Source organism: Phoenix dactylifera, chromosome 7, assembly GCF_051530095.1.
Source record: "Phoenix dactylifera cultivar Ajwa chromosome 7, Ajwa_hap1_PhDact_Kaust_v1.1, whole genome shotgun sequence".
In the NCBI taxonomy this organism is placed as follows: domain Eukaryota; kingdom Viridiplantae; phylum Streptophyta; class Magnoliopsida; order Arecales; family Arecaceae; genus Phoenix; species Phoenix dactylifera.
Window position 1 is genome coordinate 29004287 of NC_143196.1, and position 19869 is coordinate 29024155.

The window sequence follows — 19869 nt, forward strand, 5'->3', positions numbered from 1 at the left end:
GAACATCATGCCAACCACAACCACATGTAAAAGATTCATGCTCCTTGCTAAATGATTCACATTTGACCATGTTGACAAGTACTGCTACTATGTATATTAAAATTACAGATAATTAGATTTATTAGGAAGATATGGGCAGACAACTTGACCAAAATGCTACTGCTGGAATGTAATTGGTTGAAAACTCTAAGATGGATCTAAGTAGGCATACTGGTTGGTTGTTCCACGACATGTGCAGACTTTTGAGAGAGTGTAACTTCTTTCGAGCTACTCATATTTATCGGAAGGCGAATAATGTTGTTAATTGGGTTGCCTTCTATACGGCTCATCACTTTAGAGATTTTTTTTGAAAAAATTATATGTTTATTTTTTTCTTTTTATCAGCTCTTTTTTATTCTAATTTTGTTGGTTGCACCCATATATGCCATGTATAAGGTGCTGTTGTATAAAAAAAAAAAAAACAAAACAAAAAACAAGGCAGCTAAATTTTTGTTCCCACTTAATTGATTAGCAATAGCAAGGGCACTGTATTTGGTGGTGGACATGCATCTTTTAAAATTGCCTGCAAAACCTTATATTTACTGGTAAAAATTTAAATCTGGATAGTTATATTTTCCGAGTTATTCAACTCTTCAATCGATCTATGGTGATCTAACGGAGCCTGGAATTCCAGCATAAACATAAACAAGTGAGATGTGTATCGATTATAATCGAGACCGTAAATCAGGGGCAGCCTTCTACCGTACTTTGGCAAAGTTTGCTTGAGCACCCGCACGAATAAGTCCAGAGTGCGGACTCGGTTTGCTTCAGCTGCTCATACATCCAGGCAGTGCCATGGGACCCATTCCTGGAACCAAAGTATGTTACGGTACCAAATTATATTTCACTCACATTTAGCGCACGGTGGGGGCTACGACGGAGAACTAATTCCTGCATGCACCACGTGGCTACGATCACAATCGCTTATTTCTGGAGACCTCGTTTATTAAGTGCGCAAAAACCAGCAGCCATTGTGATCGGTGGCGTGCAGGATAATTTTTCGCCGTAATCTGATGCATGATGGAGTTAAACTACCAGTTTCATGTTCCACGTGGCACGAAAGCTGCGAAGAAAAGTACTTTTGTTCGTTAATTTGGGCCTCGAAGCATTTTCCGTGCATCACTTCTCCCCGGAGGGCCGGCGTTTTCGGGATGGCCTTCTGTAAACGTGGTCCTGCAGCGGGACGCGGAACGATTGGCTCCAATTTTGTCCGCGTCATTGACGACAATATTACGCGGCCCAATTCGGAAAGCCGGTGTCAATCCAACGTGGAATTAAAGAATTGGTGTAATTCGAGGGGAATCGATGTTATTCGCAGAAGCTGGACCATTCATCGATCGCCACATCGAGGATAGTATATTTGGTGAATGGTTTGGGTGGCGTACCTTTTTGTCCACCCCGACGATTACGAACAGCCTCCGAACTTGTGGCCACGGCGGCGGCGTACGACATCGAACCTGAGGAGCCAATGGGAAGCACGATACCGAGAAACTCTCATCCCTCCGCTGTGCCACGTGGCAGAAACCCAACCACTTCTCTCCTCCCCGACCTTGTACTTCCCCTCCCGTTTTCCCCCTACTCTCTCGCTCCTCCACCCCACTCCACCGCCATGAAATCCAATCTATAGGGTTTTTGATCCAAGAACCGATCGAAACCCTAGCCGGATCCCCGCCACACCGTCTAAAACCCTAGCAATGGCGCTCTCTCTCGCCACCTCTCCTCCCGCCTTCCAAGAGCTCCTCTTTCTCCGGCCGGATTCCGGCCGGAGGCTCCATGCTCCGCTTCTCAGGTATCAGTTCCAGAGTCGCCTTCGCCGCCTGGCGCCGTCATGGATAGTTCTCCGATCGGTCTCTGAGGAGAGGGTTGCGGTTACTGAGATCTCGGGGAAGGAGAAGGGAGAGGATTCAGTGGGGAAGGAGTTGGATGGGTATAGCTGCAATGGGAATGGAGGTGGGTTCGGGTATGAGGTTGTGTCCGCGAGTACGAATGGGAGTTTGGATGCGTATTTGGAGGGGAATGGAGCGAGTAATGGGAGCTTGGTGAAGTATGTTGGTGGGAATGGAACCATCGGGGAGGTGGTGGATGAGGTTTCGGCGGAGAAGAGCAGGAAGAAGAGGGTTGAAGAGATTGGGAAGGAGGAAGCTTGGTTTAAGAAGGCCGGACAGGAAGCCCAGGTAGACTCTTTTGTTAGTACTTACTCTTTACATAAACTTTATAGCTTCATCAAGAAGAAACAAAATGGTGAACTAGTATTTGAATTACCTGAAAAAATTGTTCATCATCATGTTCTGTTACCCGTAATTGGAACTTTTTTCGGAAAAAATCTACTATTGAGCGCATTTTCCTCAAAAAAAGCACATGGTGTCAAATTTTGGTTGATTAAAGATCTAAACCTGCTGATAGCTTTTACCTTCCATTAACTTCAAAAATTGGGGCTCTATGGCTGCTATCAAAATGGATGCGTTACTGCATGATACTCCGAGTTCCAAATCTTTTATATTGATCATGAGGGTCATATATATATACCGGTTTGTATCTTTTGCGCAAAAGAAGGATTCACTTTTCCTCGGGCCAAACCACCATTGGATAACCCAGCGCACAGATCTCAAAGAGATCCGAACTTGATTCATCCAAAGGTGGATTCGCATGAAGGAAGGTGTATATACATATTAAGAATCCTTCTTAAGTTTGCTTTGAAGACATGAGAAAGATTTGCTGTTGCATAATCATTTCCGCTTTCTGCTGTCCCTGACCTCTTTTTTCTTATTTTATCATTTGAGCATGGAAAGAAATAATCTTGGATTTCACTTATCACCTCATATGTCTGAGCCTGAAGAAGCTAGAACTTTGAAACTGTTTGTAACTATCTCATAAAAAATAGAAAAAAAAAACTAATATTGCAATCGTGATTTGAAGTCTCATGTAAAGGAAAAAAATACGAGTAAGAAGGCCTTTTCAGCTCTATCTCTGATCACCTACAACATAGCATGACTTTGTTGCACAGTTCTGTTTTTCTTTGTTTGTTCATCTCATATTAGACCTCGTAGGATTCTTGTTGATATCTGTCATCATAGTTCACCAATTTAAAAATAATGAGTTCAAGCTACTTCCTTTTTTCTCACCTCTTTAAATACAGTTACTTTTGTTGTCTTTGGCAGGTGTCTGTTGCACCTGGTGGACGGTGGAACAGATTCAAAACATATTCTACAATCCAAAGAACTTTGGAAATTTGGGGGTTTGTTTTCACATTTCTTTTTAAGGCTTGGCTTGACAATCAGAAATTCTCTTACCGAGGTAGGTTTCTTAAGTCATAGTTGAAAAGCTGTACCATAAAATTTCAGGATAAATTCTTTTGATATGGCAAAGATCTTATGCCTTGATGCTGGAATGGAAACTGTAATTCATGCTACTGTCTGACCCTTTGAGCATTCATGCATTTATTAGCATTAGTTGTCTGATGTAGGTGTGGGATTAGAAGCAAACGTAAGAGCAGGTGCCAGGCAACTGGTAAAGAACGTACACAAAGTGTGATCACAAAGTAAAATAGATCACAAAGCACAGCTTTTTGTGCCCCTTCCCTTCTCCCTATTCCTTTGCTTTAAAGTTAACCTATGACTGAAAACATGTGAGACGAGGAAGAGTATTACACTTATTATGTTAAGATGATCTAGATAGAGTCATGTTGACAATGGTAAGTGGTATAGACAAAAGAAGCTAGGAATCATGTACAACTGTTAAACAGGTGCAGCTTTGAACACGGAATGCATCTCAACTAACAATCTGATTTTAGATTATTGAACCGTGATGAAACAAATAATTGGCGTGAAGTTTAGTCTTACATAACGAGATTAGTATGATGTGGCTCACCATAGTTTACTAATGGATAGCATGTGAACTTGTTATTAGGGATTTAACCACAGAATGAGAAAGTTCATTGACAAGGATGTTCGGGGAAGAGAACTTAAGATGGTATGTGCATAGGCTTCTGAGCTGATAGTATTTTCCACCCATTCTATAGGACATACTGTATTCAAAGTGCTCATACAAACCTTAGATATATGTGACATGCTTCTTGTTATTTTATATGGTATGCAGCACTAAAAACAATGACTTAGAGGAAGGCATGCTCACACGTTTCTAAGATCTGTGAGTTAGCCATAACCATAACCGTGAAGCCTTGCTCCAATTATTTGGGGCTGCTTTGTAAATCCTTATCTGCAAGCATGCATGTTTTGGGTCTACCTGTAATGTTAGATCTGCAAGGTAGCAAGAGGAAAAGTACAGCAGAAACATTGAAGTAGTAGACTGTACTAGGGTCCAGTGCTGCAATGGTCTTTGCGATCTTGATATTACAAATATTAATATCATAAGAATGGGGGAGAACTGCTCTTGTAATCAGATTCATTTTAATAAGATGCATAGACAAAATCATAACCACAAGCTCTCTTTCAAGTAGGACAAGAAATATTTGCAAAATGAACTATATGAGTATTGCAGAAAATGTAATATCTGACAGTGATAATAAAATTATTATAGAAAGTGAAGTTCATTAGATATGTACTTGAATATTTTTTTGCCATTAGATGGTGAAGGACATGTATGTTCTGTAGGCTCAGTTATTTTTAGAATGCTTCGCAATTTAAGATAAAATGACCATTTTTTTTCAACTCTTCTATGTAAAATAGTTAAAATTATTCCATAATGAACTAATGTTTTTATACTTATATGATTTTTGATTATTTATGATAATATGATAATGTGAACTATCATGATCTTAAACAATGCAATTTAATTGCTGCATGTCTAAATATACAAGTTTTCAATGTGCAGGAGGAATGACAGAGGCAAAAAAAGTTATAAGGCGGAAAGCCCTTGCTAAGTGGTTAAAGGAAAGTATTTTAAGATTAGGCCCCACATTTATTAAAATAGGGCAGCAATTTTCTACAAGGGTGGACATTTTGGCACAGGAATATGTGGACCAATTGTCTGAGCTTCAGGTCAATATTTTAAATGACCATTCTCTTTGTGCACATTTTACACCATAACATGGTTTTGCATGATCTGCTTCTGACACATCAAATATATACTCTTATGTTATTAACTTTCCATATGCATCATTGTATATTAACCTTATCTTCAACTTATTCTGGCCTATTTATCATATTATGTAAAAATAAGAAAAATATAATCTCCAATAGAATGACAAAAAACGTCACTATAAGTTGTAGAAAAATATAATCTACAATAGAGTGTTGAAGAATAGGTGAACTTAGAACAATTTGTTGAATAAAAAAATATCTGTATCAATGCTCAATACTAATTATTTATACACGCACACAATTCTGCAGGATCAAGTTCCTCCTTTCCCCTCGGAAACTGCTGTGTCAATAATTGAAGAAGAACTTGGAGCATCTTTGGACGATATTTTTGACCATTTCGATTATGAACCTATGGCTGCTGCAAGCCTTGGTAATATCATGAGTAGTTTTTAGATAACAGAGTGAAGAAGCATGAGGCTTTGAAATAAAAAACTTTTCATTTTTTTAAAAAATTATTATTTTTACATATTTATATAGGTCATACAAAAATTGAGCAATAATCATAATGTATTTCTTTCTGGCAGGCCAGGTGCATCGTGCAAGCTTAAAGGGGAAGCAAGTTGTGATTAAAGTACAAAGACCTAGTCTAAAGGAACTTTTTGATATTGATCTGAAGAATCTACGGGTTAGTAATCTAAGTAGTGCAAAATGTGTATTTTCTCCCTGATATACTCTTTTGTTCATATTTCACTACCGTAGGAACCAGCCCTCCCTAATTGAAGTTTATGTTAAATTGCATATCACAAAAGCCATGTCCTTCATAGCTGTATCTTTTAAGTCATTTCTTATTGGTTTCCTCTCTTCTATTAAACTATACGTAAACCAAGTTATAAGGTGTGGCATATCTGCTCATATTAGTTGTGCTGGACTGAATAAACATGCTGTTCTGGTCCTTGGCACTCAATGTCACGTAAAGGTACAAAACTTTGTTGATGGATACTCTGAATATCTTAGAAATATTTTGTCCTTTTTAAATCCCGACCATGTTAGGTATCTTTAAAACATTGAATAGGATTCATTCTTATAACTTAGATGCTCATTTCATTAAAATATAATTGCTTGCATTTTACATGCCTTAATCTTGCATGTAGTATGAGCTTATTTTTTCAACATAGTGTAATTCTTTAATAATGTGGTGTGTACAACAAGAGTTATTTTGTTAATTTTCCAATCCTCGGGAGGTTTTTAGAAGTCCCATTGTGTGCAGTGCAAGTTTCTATTTTTATTGAGTTGACACAATTGAGTTCTTAAAATGCATCCTTGGTCAATATTAATCCGAAGGGTCTTTTTGGGAGAAAACCTCGTGGATCCGGTGGGATTGGCTGGGGAACAAGAGCGGGAGAAGAAGAGATGGTGCCCAAGAGAGCCATTGTGGGTCACGGTGCTTGTTCCCTATAGGATAAATAGAAAAATACCTCGAGAGTTGTTTTTAAGCCCATGTGGATTGGGCCCCACGACCCCATGACAGCTCTTCTGGATGCCATCTCTTCTTCTCTGGCTCCTCTTCCCCAGCTGATACCTCCAAATCGGGTAGGTTTCTCCCAAACAGGCCCTAAGTTGGAAGTGGTAATACCAGGACAGGCAGGTATTTATATAACTGATGGCAATGTACAAGTGACTATCATAGTGGAGACTTGAGATTGCAAGGACAGAGGACATAATGATGGAGGTTCTAAGGTGTATAGAAGGATTGAACAATGGAGGGAAGACCTAACATTAATGTGGATAAAAATATGATTTATTTTTTCCAATTGTTTCTCACATATAAGAGCACGATTGAAATGAGAATGTGGATGATTACTTGGAGTGATAGAGTAAAATATGAAAATAGTATTGCTAGCTTATGATTTGCCTGGAAAAAAAATGAAGTTTAGTACAATGGGGGTGGTGGTTGGGTGTCATAGTGGTTACCGGGTCCTGTTAGTAAGGAGGACTGAAGATTTTGCAGGAGGGCCATAAAAGTGGAGACCTATGGTACCCTGGACAGTGTTTAACATACACTTTATAGTAAGAAGCTCAAAACATGTATTGATTTGATTTCGCTTTTCAATTGGAAGATACATTTGTTAATAAATGCAATATATGTTGAGATCAAAAGTCACGCAAGACATAAATTTTTGGTTTTGAGCTTTATCTTAATAGTTATTACCCAAGGAACTTGTCATTTTCTAGATCCACTGTGAATTTATTATGTAGGTCGGACTAGTTGAGATTGGCTTGATGCATATATGTTGTTTTTGAGTATTCATACATATCACACAACTTTATTCTATTTGAATAGAAAATGCATACACATTCTGTGCAAAATTTTGATGATTACAATCTAGTAATAGATCCCAGGAGTTATGACTTGGTTTTCACATGGTTTGAGGTGCCGGCCCTGTACGAGTCTATGCTGGCTGGTAATACCGTGTCATGCTAGAACCATCACTGGACACTTCTTTGTATTTTTTTCTCAGTTTCCTTGCCATGCTAGCCACTGGCTGACATACCTGGTGCAAGTGACACTTAAATTCTTGTTTTTTTAGCTTGTAAAACATGATTTATAACTTTTCTAGGACTTCATGATCATGAACAATTACGAGGTTTTACCAGCTCTTTTTTTATCCTCTTAAAAGTTCAGATATTTTATTACATACCCATAGGAAAGAAAATTATCTTTTTTATTGATATGTTGTTATACTATTGTGGTTGTGCTAAACTTCAATGCCTAAATCATATTTATTAAGAGAGTTGAATTGATAGTGTCTAATGCTTTTCCAATCACATGGCAGCTTATTTCTACAGGCCATGGGCATGGCTCTCAATGTCTGATAAATTATAGATGTCAGAAACTGAAAGCATGGATATGTTGAGAATCTATTTAGGCCCTGTTTGGGGGAGCTTTTGGAGGGCCAGAAAGCACTTTCTGGCCCTCCAAAAGTACTTTTAGATGAAAAACTGTGTTTGGTAAATTTTTCAAAAAGCTGTTTTAGCTTTTGCGGGAAGCTGAAAACAGCTTTTGGGAGGAAGCTCCAATTTGGAGCTTTTGGGAGGAAGCCGTTTCAGCTTTTTCGGAAAGCTGTATTTTTGACAAAAATGCCCATATTAAAATAACATAATTACATAGTTTGTCCCTTTATAAACCTAAAAATCTGCTGGAGCCAAGAACCCTAGCCGTCATACTCCCTTCCGTAAGAAAAAGGTATTTTTCTTTTCAATTTTTGTATGCATCTCTTGAACCATATTTTAGAAGAAAAAAATTTTAATCCTTTATTTTTGTATTATACTATAAATATAATATCATATTATCATAATACATTAATATGTTATGTTAAATAATTTAATATTATGTTATATTATGAAAAATTAATTTATACTAATAATTATAATATTTTATATCTTTATTATTGTATTATACTATAAATATTATATTATATTACATTACATTATAATACATTAATATGTTATTTTAAATAATTTAATATTATGTTATATTATGGAAAATTAATTTATAATAATAATTATAATATTTTATACCTTTATTATTGTATTATACTATAAATATTGTATTATATTACATTACATTATAATACATTAATATGTTATTTTAAATAATTTAATATTATGTTATATTATGAGAAATTAATTTATACTAATAATTATAATATTTTATACTTTTATTATTGTATTATACTATAAATATAATATATATTACATTATATCATAATACATTAATATGTTATGTTAAATAATTTAATATTATGTTATATTACCAAATATTAATTTACTCTAATAATTATATTACTATTATGTTATATTAACATAATATTATTTTATATTACAATAATATTATACTATATCGTATATTTATGTATTAATTTATGTTATGTTTTATTATGTTATGTTGTATAATACTATGCAATATCCTTTATGGTAATTTTGTCATACAAAAGTACTTTCTCAGTTTGTTTACCAAACACAAAACAAAGTACCACAGCACTTTACGAATGTAGTTACCAAACAGCAAACAGCTTTTTATAACAGCTCTACTTCAGACAGCTCTACTTCCAACAGCTCTACTGCCAACAGCTCCCCCAAACAGGGCCTTAATTATTGCCATGTTTTTGGCATTTTACTAAATATAATGGACTTTCTTTATTGCATGTATGCCATCCACAAATTATCATTTTTTTTGGTGGATAGATCGCAGGCAATCTAATGCCTGTGGACTAGATATGTGTTTTTTGTTGGCATTGAATTTAAACGTCATGCTTGATATGACAAGCAAAGTACACTCCTGTAAAATAAAATGAAGCTTTAATCAATTAATAGCAATTCATGTCTAAATTCTATAATAAGGAATCAGAAGTTTATGCATTCATTAGTGGACCGTGGCTATAAATAAAATCAGATGTTTTTAGGCTATCCGGCTGCAACTAGCTTTCTTGTTCAATATGTAATAAATGTGGCCGTTCCAGGTAATAGCCGAATACCTTCAGAAGGTGGATCCAAAGTCAGATGGAGCAAAGAGAGACTGGGTTGCTATCTATGATGAGTGTGCCAGTGTGCTATATCAGGTTACTTTTCTCCTTGTCTTTGTCATTGTAATGGCTCATAACCTTTATTTGCTGACTACAGCTAAAATATCTGTGCCACTTGTGCAAATCATTCCCTTTAATTATTAGACTGTTCAGCTTGATCACCTTAACTGAGACTTTAGACATTCAAAAAGCTATATATAGATTAAATATCTATCTGTAAATTAATATTTGACATTTTGACTGAGGTTTTAGTTCATGTAGAACTCAATTCACATTACCAGATCAGTTGCATATATTCTGAGACTAGTTCTACCCACAAAAGTAATTGAATTTTCTATGCTGGTGCATGTTGGCATATGTGTCATTTCTGGATTTAGCCTTTATGCTTTCTTCATTGGAGCCTGTAAAGTACTAAAATTATCTCTTTTACATGCCTCTTAGACTTGTTTTCAAATATTGGATGCTATATCAGCATTTTATATATCTTACTCTGATGGCTTTTTTCAGGAGATAGACTATACCAAAGAAGCAGCTAATGCAGAAAGGTTCGCCGAGAACTTTAAAGATATGGAATATGTTAAGGTGCCAAATGTATACTGGGAGTATACCACACCGCAGGTTCTTCTCTTCAGACCTTTTAGTATTCATGAGGAGACACAGTACCAACTAAACAAAAAAAAAAAAAAGAGGCCATCCACTCCATATGTTAGTTGAACAGTTTTTAACTTCATTGCAGGTACTGACAATGGAATATGTTCCAGGAATTAAAATAAACAGGATAAAACAATTAGATCAGTTGGGTGTTGATCGACAAAGGTACTAGGCACAGGATACATTTATTCCAATTGGATATATAGAGGGATAATGTAGCACCCAGCATTATTTGGGTATTAGTGTCCAATATGATTGTGATTTGCTTCCCATAAGGAGTTGAAGTTGATCTTGGCATCCTTTCTTTGCAGGTTGGGCCGATATGCTGTTGAGTCTTATCTGGAACAGATTTTATCTCATGGATTTTTCCATGCTGACCCGGTGAGTAGTTTGCATTTTGTAGATTCATCGTAATTCATAATCAGTACATGTTTCTTATAGATTCCTTTATATTCAAATGAGAAGGTAATCAGATAAAAACTATTATGAAATTATGAGAAAACAAAAAGAAAAATCGATACGTAGCATTAAAAAGAAACTGGATGAGCTGGAAGCTCTTTAATGCTAATTTATAAATAAATTTGTAAATGATTGGTCCTGTGTAAGGAAGTTAGCTGCTAGTACAATCATTTCTTCCTACACTTTCTATGAAACTAGTTCTGGAATACATACATCATTTAATTCTGGTCTATCCATCTTCTAAGAGGAATGTTTACTTATCTATTTCATTTTGGATATGGTCTATGAATCAACAGTGAGATTTTTTGGAGAAAATTCTGCTGTATGACAGCATGTTGCATATAATTGACAAATATCTAGACATGAACTGGAAAAAAAGTTCTGCTAATTTCTGGAGCATTAAGGGAAAAAAGAAAAAGTTGGGATGGCAGATCAATATTTTCTTATTTAATTTTGAGCAACCGACTAAATTGTTCAGCAAATATGTTTTGTCATTACAGCATCCTGGAAATATTGCTGTGGATGATGTCAATGGCGGAAGGCTCATCTTCTATGACTTTGGAATGATGGGAAGGTTGTTTTTGATATCCTTGTTGTGTATACATAATTTTCTAATGCTCTTTTCAAAGATGTTGAATGTTGTGATGCCTTCTGCATCTTGTAATAATTATCTGTATCAACAATTTTGCAGTATAAGTCCCAATATCAGGGAAGGATTGCTTGAAACATTCTATGGAGTTTATGAGAAAGACCCAGACAAGGTTAGTTGCCTTGAACCTTGTATAGAATACATATATAATATATAATGAATTTCACCAATATTTTATAACATCATGCTACAGATACGAAAAATGAAAAAAAATGCTGGAGCTTTTGCTTTCACAATTGCAATCTGAAAAGTAAATTTCTTCTTGATACAATTAGCTTTTAGAAGCTCTGATGTTAGGTCATCCTGAAGCTTTATTTGTATGAGATTATATTTTGTGTCTGGGACTCTCTCTTCTTGGTTTCAAATTGAGATTGTTTAGTCTACGTTTTCCCTACTTTTTGGATATTCCTATTACAAAATATGACAAATGGTTCCTTTGAGAAGAGTGCCCCAAAATGGAGACAAGAATGCCGAATTTGGCATTCCACAATATTTCAGCAACTGATAGACGAAAAAATAACTGGAAGTTAAGGTAACGAGGTGGCAGTAATCTTTAATGTGTTCCATGAAACATTGGAGGGTTGAGTTAAGCAGCACGTGAATGACATGCGCCCCATACTCAAACAGCTCTCGAGCTATTTTTCTTACCTTTTATCTCGGTATGTCTTGGCACATCTTTGTACGGGTCGGTATGCCTCAGTACAGGTCAATACGAGGTCTATACCGACATGCACACGAGTTTCATACTAGCTCCGACCTAGTATGGTATAGTACGCTCTGTACAGGGCAGTTTGGGGCATTATGGCAGCCCACGGTCATGATATATCCTCTACCTCTTTCTAATAAACTAAAGTCTTTCTAATTTTGTTTAAACCTGATTCTTAATTGATATCTTCATTATCTTTTTATTTATAATTATCCTTTGTAGTTAGCATAGTAAGTTGTATTTGATCTATAAACACTGGATGTATGACTATATATAAGGCAAATAACCTATATGGTTGTACATGTGCTGGATGTCTCTTGAGATCCTAAGAGAGAGGCAAGCTACTGTCATTCATCACATAGCTGGATTACATATACTGCACGTTTCATTGAGAGCAAAACAATTTCATCAAAGAAGGATCATATTTCTAAACTCATTGGGTTTTAGTTCTGTGAGACTACTCCTATGGGCTCTCTTATTTACTCCTTTATCATAAAGAATATTTAACTTCTTCTAGATATGGTGGTTTGCCATAATTGTTGAATAGTACACCTTTTTTTTCTTGGTGTGCGTGCATGTGGAACCCACTGGATTAAACAATTTAGTTATGTCGACTGCCTTGCTACAGCTAAGGCAATGTTGACTTTAGAGATTATATGATTTCATAATATAGTGGCTTGCATGTTGAGAAACCCTTGAATGAAGCTAGATCAGTAGATTATCTGATTAAGAGTTTTCTGAAAGTTTATGTGCAACTAAAACAAGCTATAAAAGAGAACCCTAGGAGGGTCTGAAATCTGAGAGGCGGTGGTTTGATTTGTTAGAGATCAAAGAGCTATGATATGAAAAAGGATGTGATGATGAATAGGAAGAATGTTCTCTTCTTAGTGGTATTATTCTTGGGAGATCTTCTTCAAAAATTCTTATATATTGGTAATCTATCATTTTATTTTTTGATTTCTTGGCTAAGGCAAGAACACTTCTTCCAAGGGAGATGCTTTAGTGCATCAAAGGAATAAAGGATTGTGGGGTGCTTTCTAGTTGTATTCTGTCTACGTACTGGATTCTCTTCTTGTCTTGGATTGGAGACATAACTTGATTTCATCTAAATATGTGAAAAATCTTGTCCAGTATTGTGTTGTTATTATAGCTATGAAATCATTGTATCTTTTATCTTTATGCAGAGAAGTGGATGCTCATTAGTTTTTCATCAGGCCATATGTGCCAGTGCAATTCCAAGTTGAAGCAAGTTGAAATTGAATATGAGATCTCTATTTAGGGAAAGGTTTGGAATTTGGGTCGCCTATGGTTGATTGATGGAGTTATGTATGAGACCAAGATGTAGAGTCATCTTTGAGTGTAAGTAGGGAGTCTGAGGTTGAAGTTACTAATACAACAGTGACCATAGTTTGCAAAGGAATCTTAAGAAGCTTAAGAGAACCAGTGGATATTCTCATGATTGATAGGGGCATTAAGGTGGACATTAGTAAGTAGGGTGGCTGAAACTCTAAATCCTAGAATGACTGCTGACAATGCTTCAGTGCCCAAGTTACAGTGGCAGCAGTACAAAGCTTGTAGATCTCATGTTCAAGATGTGATAATGAAGCTAGTGGCTACATTGGAGTCCTTCAAGGAGATTCATGCAGGTAGAAGACTAAATTATAACTAAGTTTAGGGTTTAATATAGGATAGGTCAAATCTTTAGATAGAAATTGGAAAAATTGATGTTAAAGGAAGAAGGATACAACAATAAGAAGGTAGGAAGTTGTCTCCTCAAGGGTGTTTACTTTGGAGGTCTTCAAAGTGCCTTCTCAAAGTGGATATTTTTCTGTTATTCTATGTGATCTTTCTTAGAAGAAGGTTTTAAATACTAATCCACCCCTACCAACCTGGTATGATATGCAGGTTTACTGCAACTTCGTACCGGCTAGTACCGTACTGTACTATACCGAGGGTACTATACTGTATAGGTACCAAACCGGTATGCAGTTTTGTACCATACCGACATTCGGTATACCTTACCATCACGTACCGTACCGTATATCGATACTGTAATATTATGGTCTCGGTATAGGGTCTGGTACTGAGATGGCGAACATGGTACTAACACATGGGTGCTGTGCTGATTCCAACAGTGTAACATGTGATGATATGGGGGTTTATCATACCAATAAGATTCTGGTATAGGGGTTGATGGTGAGACTTAAAACATTAATTAGAACATTATTTCTTTAAAGAGAAGATATATCTCCAAGTGGATGTATTGTAAGGATGCTTCTATTTTTGTTCTTGCTTCTTGGTAGACTCTTCTTGTGTATTTGGACTCTGGATGATAGTATAGATTTGGGTAAACCATTCATAAGATTGCTTTCTGGATGTACTATTGAGTACCTTGTTTCTTTGCAATTAATTGTAGTGGGTCTTTGGGGCGATATTCTTGATAATTAACTGGGATATTGAATATCCAACCTCACTCACAAACATGTCTTACACGCAGGTGCTGCAAGCAATGATTCAAATGGGTGTCCTTGTTCCTACTGGAGATATGACTGCTGTCAGAAGAACAGCACAGTTCTTTCTTAATAGGTGATTTTCCATAATCCAAGTTAAACTATATAAACTGTAATTCTAAAATCATCCTTTCTGATTGATATATGCTTGCAGCTTTGAAGAGCGTCTTGCAGCACAAAGGAAAGAGAGAGAGATGGCAACCACCGAACTTGGATTCAAGAAACCATTAAGCAGAGAGGAAAGATTAGAAAAGAAGAAGCAAAGGCTAGCTGCTATAGGTAATGCATTTGATCTTCATTCACGTAACCTGGACTTTGACTCTTCTACACCCTCAATTGCTTGAACTATTTCCAAGCAATCACAAACACAACTTTAGGTTTAATATACACCAAAATTTAGACAACTTATGTGATCTGCACTTTATAATTCTCAATTATTCGGTGCTCAAGTATCATCTAATTTTGCAGGAGAAGATCTTTTGGCAATTGCTGCCGATCAACCTTTCCGCTTTCCAGCCACTTTCACCTTTGTTGTTAGAGCATTTTCAGGTCTAAAATTAAGGAAACAGATTGATAATTGTGGTTCATTTTATTTTATTATCATTTTAAAGTTGGTGAATCTCTTCTATGCAGTATTGGATGGGATAGGGAAGGGACTTGACCCAAGATTTGATATTACAGAGATTGCCAAACCGTATGGTTTTATGATATTCTTAAATATCTTTTGTTAACTACAGGCCGCAAAGATTCCTCCTTTTTTTCTCTTTTACATGTGTGTCTTCTGGATCTAACTTGAATTACACTCACCATGTTTGTAGCTATGCTTTGGAATTGTTAAGATTCCAAGAAGCTGGTTTTGAAGTTGTTGTCAAGGCAAGTTTCTTGCAGTACTTTTAAATGCACTCTGGTCTGTCCTAAAGAATGACGCTGTTTCACATTTTCATTAATCAACTCTTTCGTTATGCAGGACTTCAAGAAAAGATTGGAACGACAGTCTCGTGCATTCTATAACATATTTAGACAAGCTGACAGAGTTGAAAAACTTGCAGAAATAATTCAACGTCTGGTATGATTAAAGTTAATATTGTGCAGTCACCATTCTCTAAGATTGTTTTGATGCAGCATCACTTTTGATGTCTTATGACTTGGTTGCAATATCATACAGGAGAAAGGTGATCTCAAGCTCCGGGTGCGAACTTTGGAATCTGAACGAGCATTCCAACGTGTTGCAGCTGTCCAAAAAACAATTGGAAATGTGAGTCAACCTAAAATTTCACCTTGTATATCTGAGCTTTATATTTTCTTGTTGCATTTTCATCTGTTGAATAAACAGATAATGTTTCCGTTAAAATCATATATGAGGGTGAGATGCCCTTATGAAGTCTAAGTTACCATCTCAGTGAGGTATCGAAATAAGGTCAGGAAATGTTTTATGGATCTATTGTTGGAAACTAATAGGAATCACGTATGTGAAATAAATAAAGTAAGGTCATGAATGTTGAGTTAAATGAGTGGTGTGACTTGGGAGTTTATATTGCATATTTTCAGCATAGCATGCTATAGTTATAGGAGGAAAAAAATGATGATATAAAATAAGGTTGCGGATGTGGAGTTAAACGAGCAGTATGAGTTGGAGCTTATATTTGCATACTTTCAACAGAGCATGCTGAGCTTATATTGCATACTTTCAGAGGACCATGCGATAGTTATAGGAGAAAAAGATGATGATAATGATCCTAAAACGTAATAGCTACTATTATGGAGTAAATATCCATATCAAAACTCTAAAATAGCTTTTAAAGTTGGGAAGAACGAGCTGTAGCAAGTAGAGAGAGTGATGAAAAGTGATGAAACCTATTGAATGAAACAAGATCAAGCAATCATTGAGCTTTGGATGAAGGTTAAAGTTAAACATTGGGAGGGCATGCTTTGTAGGAACATGAATGATATTGGCTTTCTGAGCTAGGTGGCTTATTTTTATATAATTAAATCTAGACAAAGGAGAGGGTATATTCGAGGGCCATAATGAAGGACTTCCTATGTGCCTGAGATTCTGCAGGAGTGCCATAGTATAAGTTACTGAGAATTCTTTGCACATGCAGCTGGTTGGTGGGATTTCAAAGCAGGTCAGTCTTCATGGCCTATTTCTAGCGTCTGCCTGGTGCAATGGCAGCTGAAGTGACCTAGAGTCCTTTCTTTCCACAAAACAGTTTTAATTTTTCCCATGATTGTAACAGGTGAAAAAAGGGGCATTTATAAAGTTAGGAATCATGAAGTTTCTTTGATAAGTTGGAAATTCAACTTGAAGTTTTCTTCAATAAATTTTCTTCTTCCAGGTCATCAGAAGAAAGTGTGCCTATATGCAAATATTCTGTATGCAGCATTAAACAGGATAAACGTTCTGCCAGATATCCTTTTTCTTGGTGAACAGTTATCTTGAACAGTATTCTCTAATTAAAGATTCTCAGCCTGGTGGCTACCTTTGTGGCAGGCTCCTGCCAATGCTTGCTTTTGCCAGGATAGATTGGGTTCACAATTTGTGGAATATGAAGATGGGAGCCTAAGTAATCTTTCTCTGAAAGATTGTTTTACAACCCTTGACCTTCAGGGATGGCCTTACAACTGAAAATTTTATGTGAAACTCTAGGTTCCGTACAGTCAATCCTTTATTTGGAAGAGCATTAGAGATTTACAGGGATGATCCTTGACGTGAAAAATTGAAAATTTTTGGGGAGCGCTCTTTGTTATAGAGATCTGCTCTTTGTTCAGTGGTGGACTAGATGACTGACTGCTGAGACAGGTGGCACTGGTGTATAGGGTTAACAGAGCACCTGGACAAGACAAAAATGTTGTATGGTCTACATTGTTGAACAGTTGTGAGGGTTCATGCACATATGATGAGTAGGGAAGTTAGATGGAAGAGATGTTTTTGTGTGTGTATTTGGGGGTGGGGGGTGGGGGGGTGGGGGTGGGAGGGAGGGAGAGATCAGAATTTTGAGAGAGGGTGTAACAGAACTTAGAATGATACTGTTTGAGAGAGTACATTATAGGAATACAAGGAATTGCAAAAGAAGAAAAAGGAAAAAAGATGGTGCTGAAAATCAACGCTGAAAATAAATTTAGATTGTCTGCAGATGTATAATGGAAATGAAAGTAGGTTTCTTGCAGCATACTGTGAACTATGAAATGGTGGCATCAGTTCCATCAGTATGGTGATGCATCTGAAGTTAGTGTTTTGCTGTTTGGATTTCCATTCATTAGTACCATCCAAGAATCTTTACACACAAACATGAGGTCAACACGATCAATTTTAAGTCCATAAGCAATCTCTCCGACCACTATAAATCTGGACATGAAAGAATTTTATACTGGCATCTTACTCTTTTCTGTGAAAGATGCTTCTTTTATAATTTTAAATTAGCAACTTCTTTTCCCAGCTCCTAGTCTTAAAACTATCATTGAACATGCACTATGCAATCTCAGGACTTGCACCTGAAATTTGATTTGTTGTAAATCGTTCTTCTTTTCCTATTCAACAATTTATTCAATCTGAAAAGTTCTCTTTATTATTGGCAGGCAATTGTTGCAGGAAGTTTAATAAACCTTGCTACAATTTTATACCTTAATTCAATTCGAGTAAGCAAATCTATCAAGAGAATAATTGCTTTTATAATGCACCAATCTTTTATATGCCCATCACCATTTTTACTTTTTCTCTGTAATAAATTCTCCATGCATGTAGGTGCCTGCTATGACTGCATACATTCTATGTGCTTTTTTTGGAATGCAAGTTCTCTTTGGTATTCTCAAGGTCAAAAGGCTGGATCAGCAGGAGAGATTGATAACAGGCACTGCTTGACATAGAGTGGTTAACTGATGCTATAACTCTTGTAAGTTTTTTTTTGCTAAGGTGTAGGTTTTTTCCCATTGTCTCTATTTATACTATTATTCCATTTTCTGCTCTTCTTTTTACGTTCTTTTTCCCATTTTGTATTCTAGTTATTACCTCTTATTAAAGTGGAAATTTGAATATGCCATGTTGAAGATGTATATATTATTTCAATATTCATGAGTATAGAGATTATGCCATGGCTTTATCTCCTGTTGCTGTATGTGAAATATTAATGCTTCCATATATTTTTGGGGTCGAATCTCTATATTTTCTTGCATGATTTTGACAGAGTTAAGCAACCAATACCTTCCTTTTTAACTGCTTCCTATTTTTGAATTTTTATTTGTTGTGCTTAAAGAGGGAGGGTACTAATGAGATCCTATAATGTTTCTTTTTGGAGCAGAAATCCTACTGATTAGTCTTTAATGTTCTTCAGTTACATCTTATTGCTGATTAGCTGAACCTTTGAGCTCTTGTTCTATAGCAGCCACTATGTGCTAGGAGATGTATTAAAAAATTTCCAACCCAGCAACATCGCCATGTCTCTTTGTCATTGTTGTCGATTGGATGCTCTCGAGATGGTGGTCATTGGACCATGGATGAATGGTTTGACACATGGGAGACTGGATGAACGGTTTGACATATGGGAGACCTCTATTTTTTCAGGACTATTTAAATTACTTGGAGAAGCTTTGGTTTGTCTAAGAGAAGTAACCTGAAAATAAATTATTCTTGAAGCTGAAGCAAGATCAGATGGAGCAGGTTACAATTCATGCATTCTCAAGTGTTGCATGAGGAATATCTGTTAATGAGTTACACGGTTGTATACCAGAAGATCCTAAATCTTACGAAATTTTCTTTTAAAGTTGAACTTGCCTGTAAAATTTCTTTAATTTCCAGTTTACATGAAATCCAAAGGGTGTATCTTTGGGTGGGTTGTGGCTCAACTTTATTAAGAGTAAATGGAGCTGATGGAGGGTGACTGAGTGGAGCTGAAAAATTATTCTTGAAGCTGAAGCAAGATATGATGGAAAAGATTACAATTGATAGTGTTTTTAAATAAGCATTGTACCAGGGAATTCCTTTTAATGTGAGTTACACCATTGTAAGCCAAAAGGTGCCACATTTGATGAAACTTCGTCTTTAAAAGTTGGTCTTCTATGCCGAATCTCAAAAATTTCCAGATGACATCTAAAGGGGTTGGAATTTTATTTTTGGATGGGTGACTGAAGAAAATCTCTTAAATTCCCTGTTGCCTTTTTGATTTGAACGCCAGCAGCATTACAGTTTGTTTTCAGTCATGTGTATAATTCTAGTAACACCCTCTTCCCGGGTGAATAC

General features: G+C 36.2%; 1 protein-coding gene across 8 annotated transcripts; it reads left to right on the forward strand.

The window, feature by feature from the left end:
• The first annotated feature begins 1430 nt into the window (after nucleotides 1-1430).
• On the forward strand, nucleotides 1431-19644 carry ATH13 (ABC2 homolog 13). Of its 8 annotated transcripts, none has more exons than XM_088701522.2 (21): nucleotides 1431-2213; nucleotides 3198-3333; nucleotides 4870-5036; nucleotides 5388-5508; nucleotides 5663-5763; nucleotides 9599-9697; nucleotides 10169-10279; nucleotides 10398-10477; nucleotides 10624-10693; nucleotides 11272-11345; nucleotides 11463-11532; nucleotides 14624-14712; nucleotides 14791-14915; nucleotides 15105-15185; nucleotides 15270-15330; nucleotides 15455-15509; nucleotides 15604-15702; nucleotides 15802-15891; nucleotides 18213-18272; nucleotides 18379-18526; nucleotides 18932-19644. In XM_088701522.2, exons 1-20 carry the CDS (start codon nucleotides 1734-1736, stop codon nucleotides 18493-18495), a joined length of 2286 nt encoding a protein of 761 aa, XP_088557648.1. In that variant the 5' UTR covers nucleotides 1431-1733; the 3' UTR covers nucleotides 18496-18526; nucleotides 18932-19644. The 8 variants fall into 8 exon arrangements, with proteins under 8 accessions (XP_088557648.1, XP_008809510.3, XP_008809511.3 ...); XM_008811288.6 differs by having other exon boundaries at nucleotides 19013-19644; XM_008811289.6 differs by having other exon boundaries at nucleotides 19016-19644.
• Nucleotides 19645-19869: the final 225 nt, after the last annotated feature.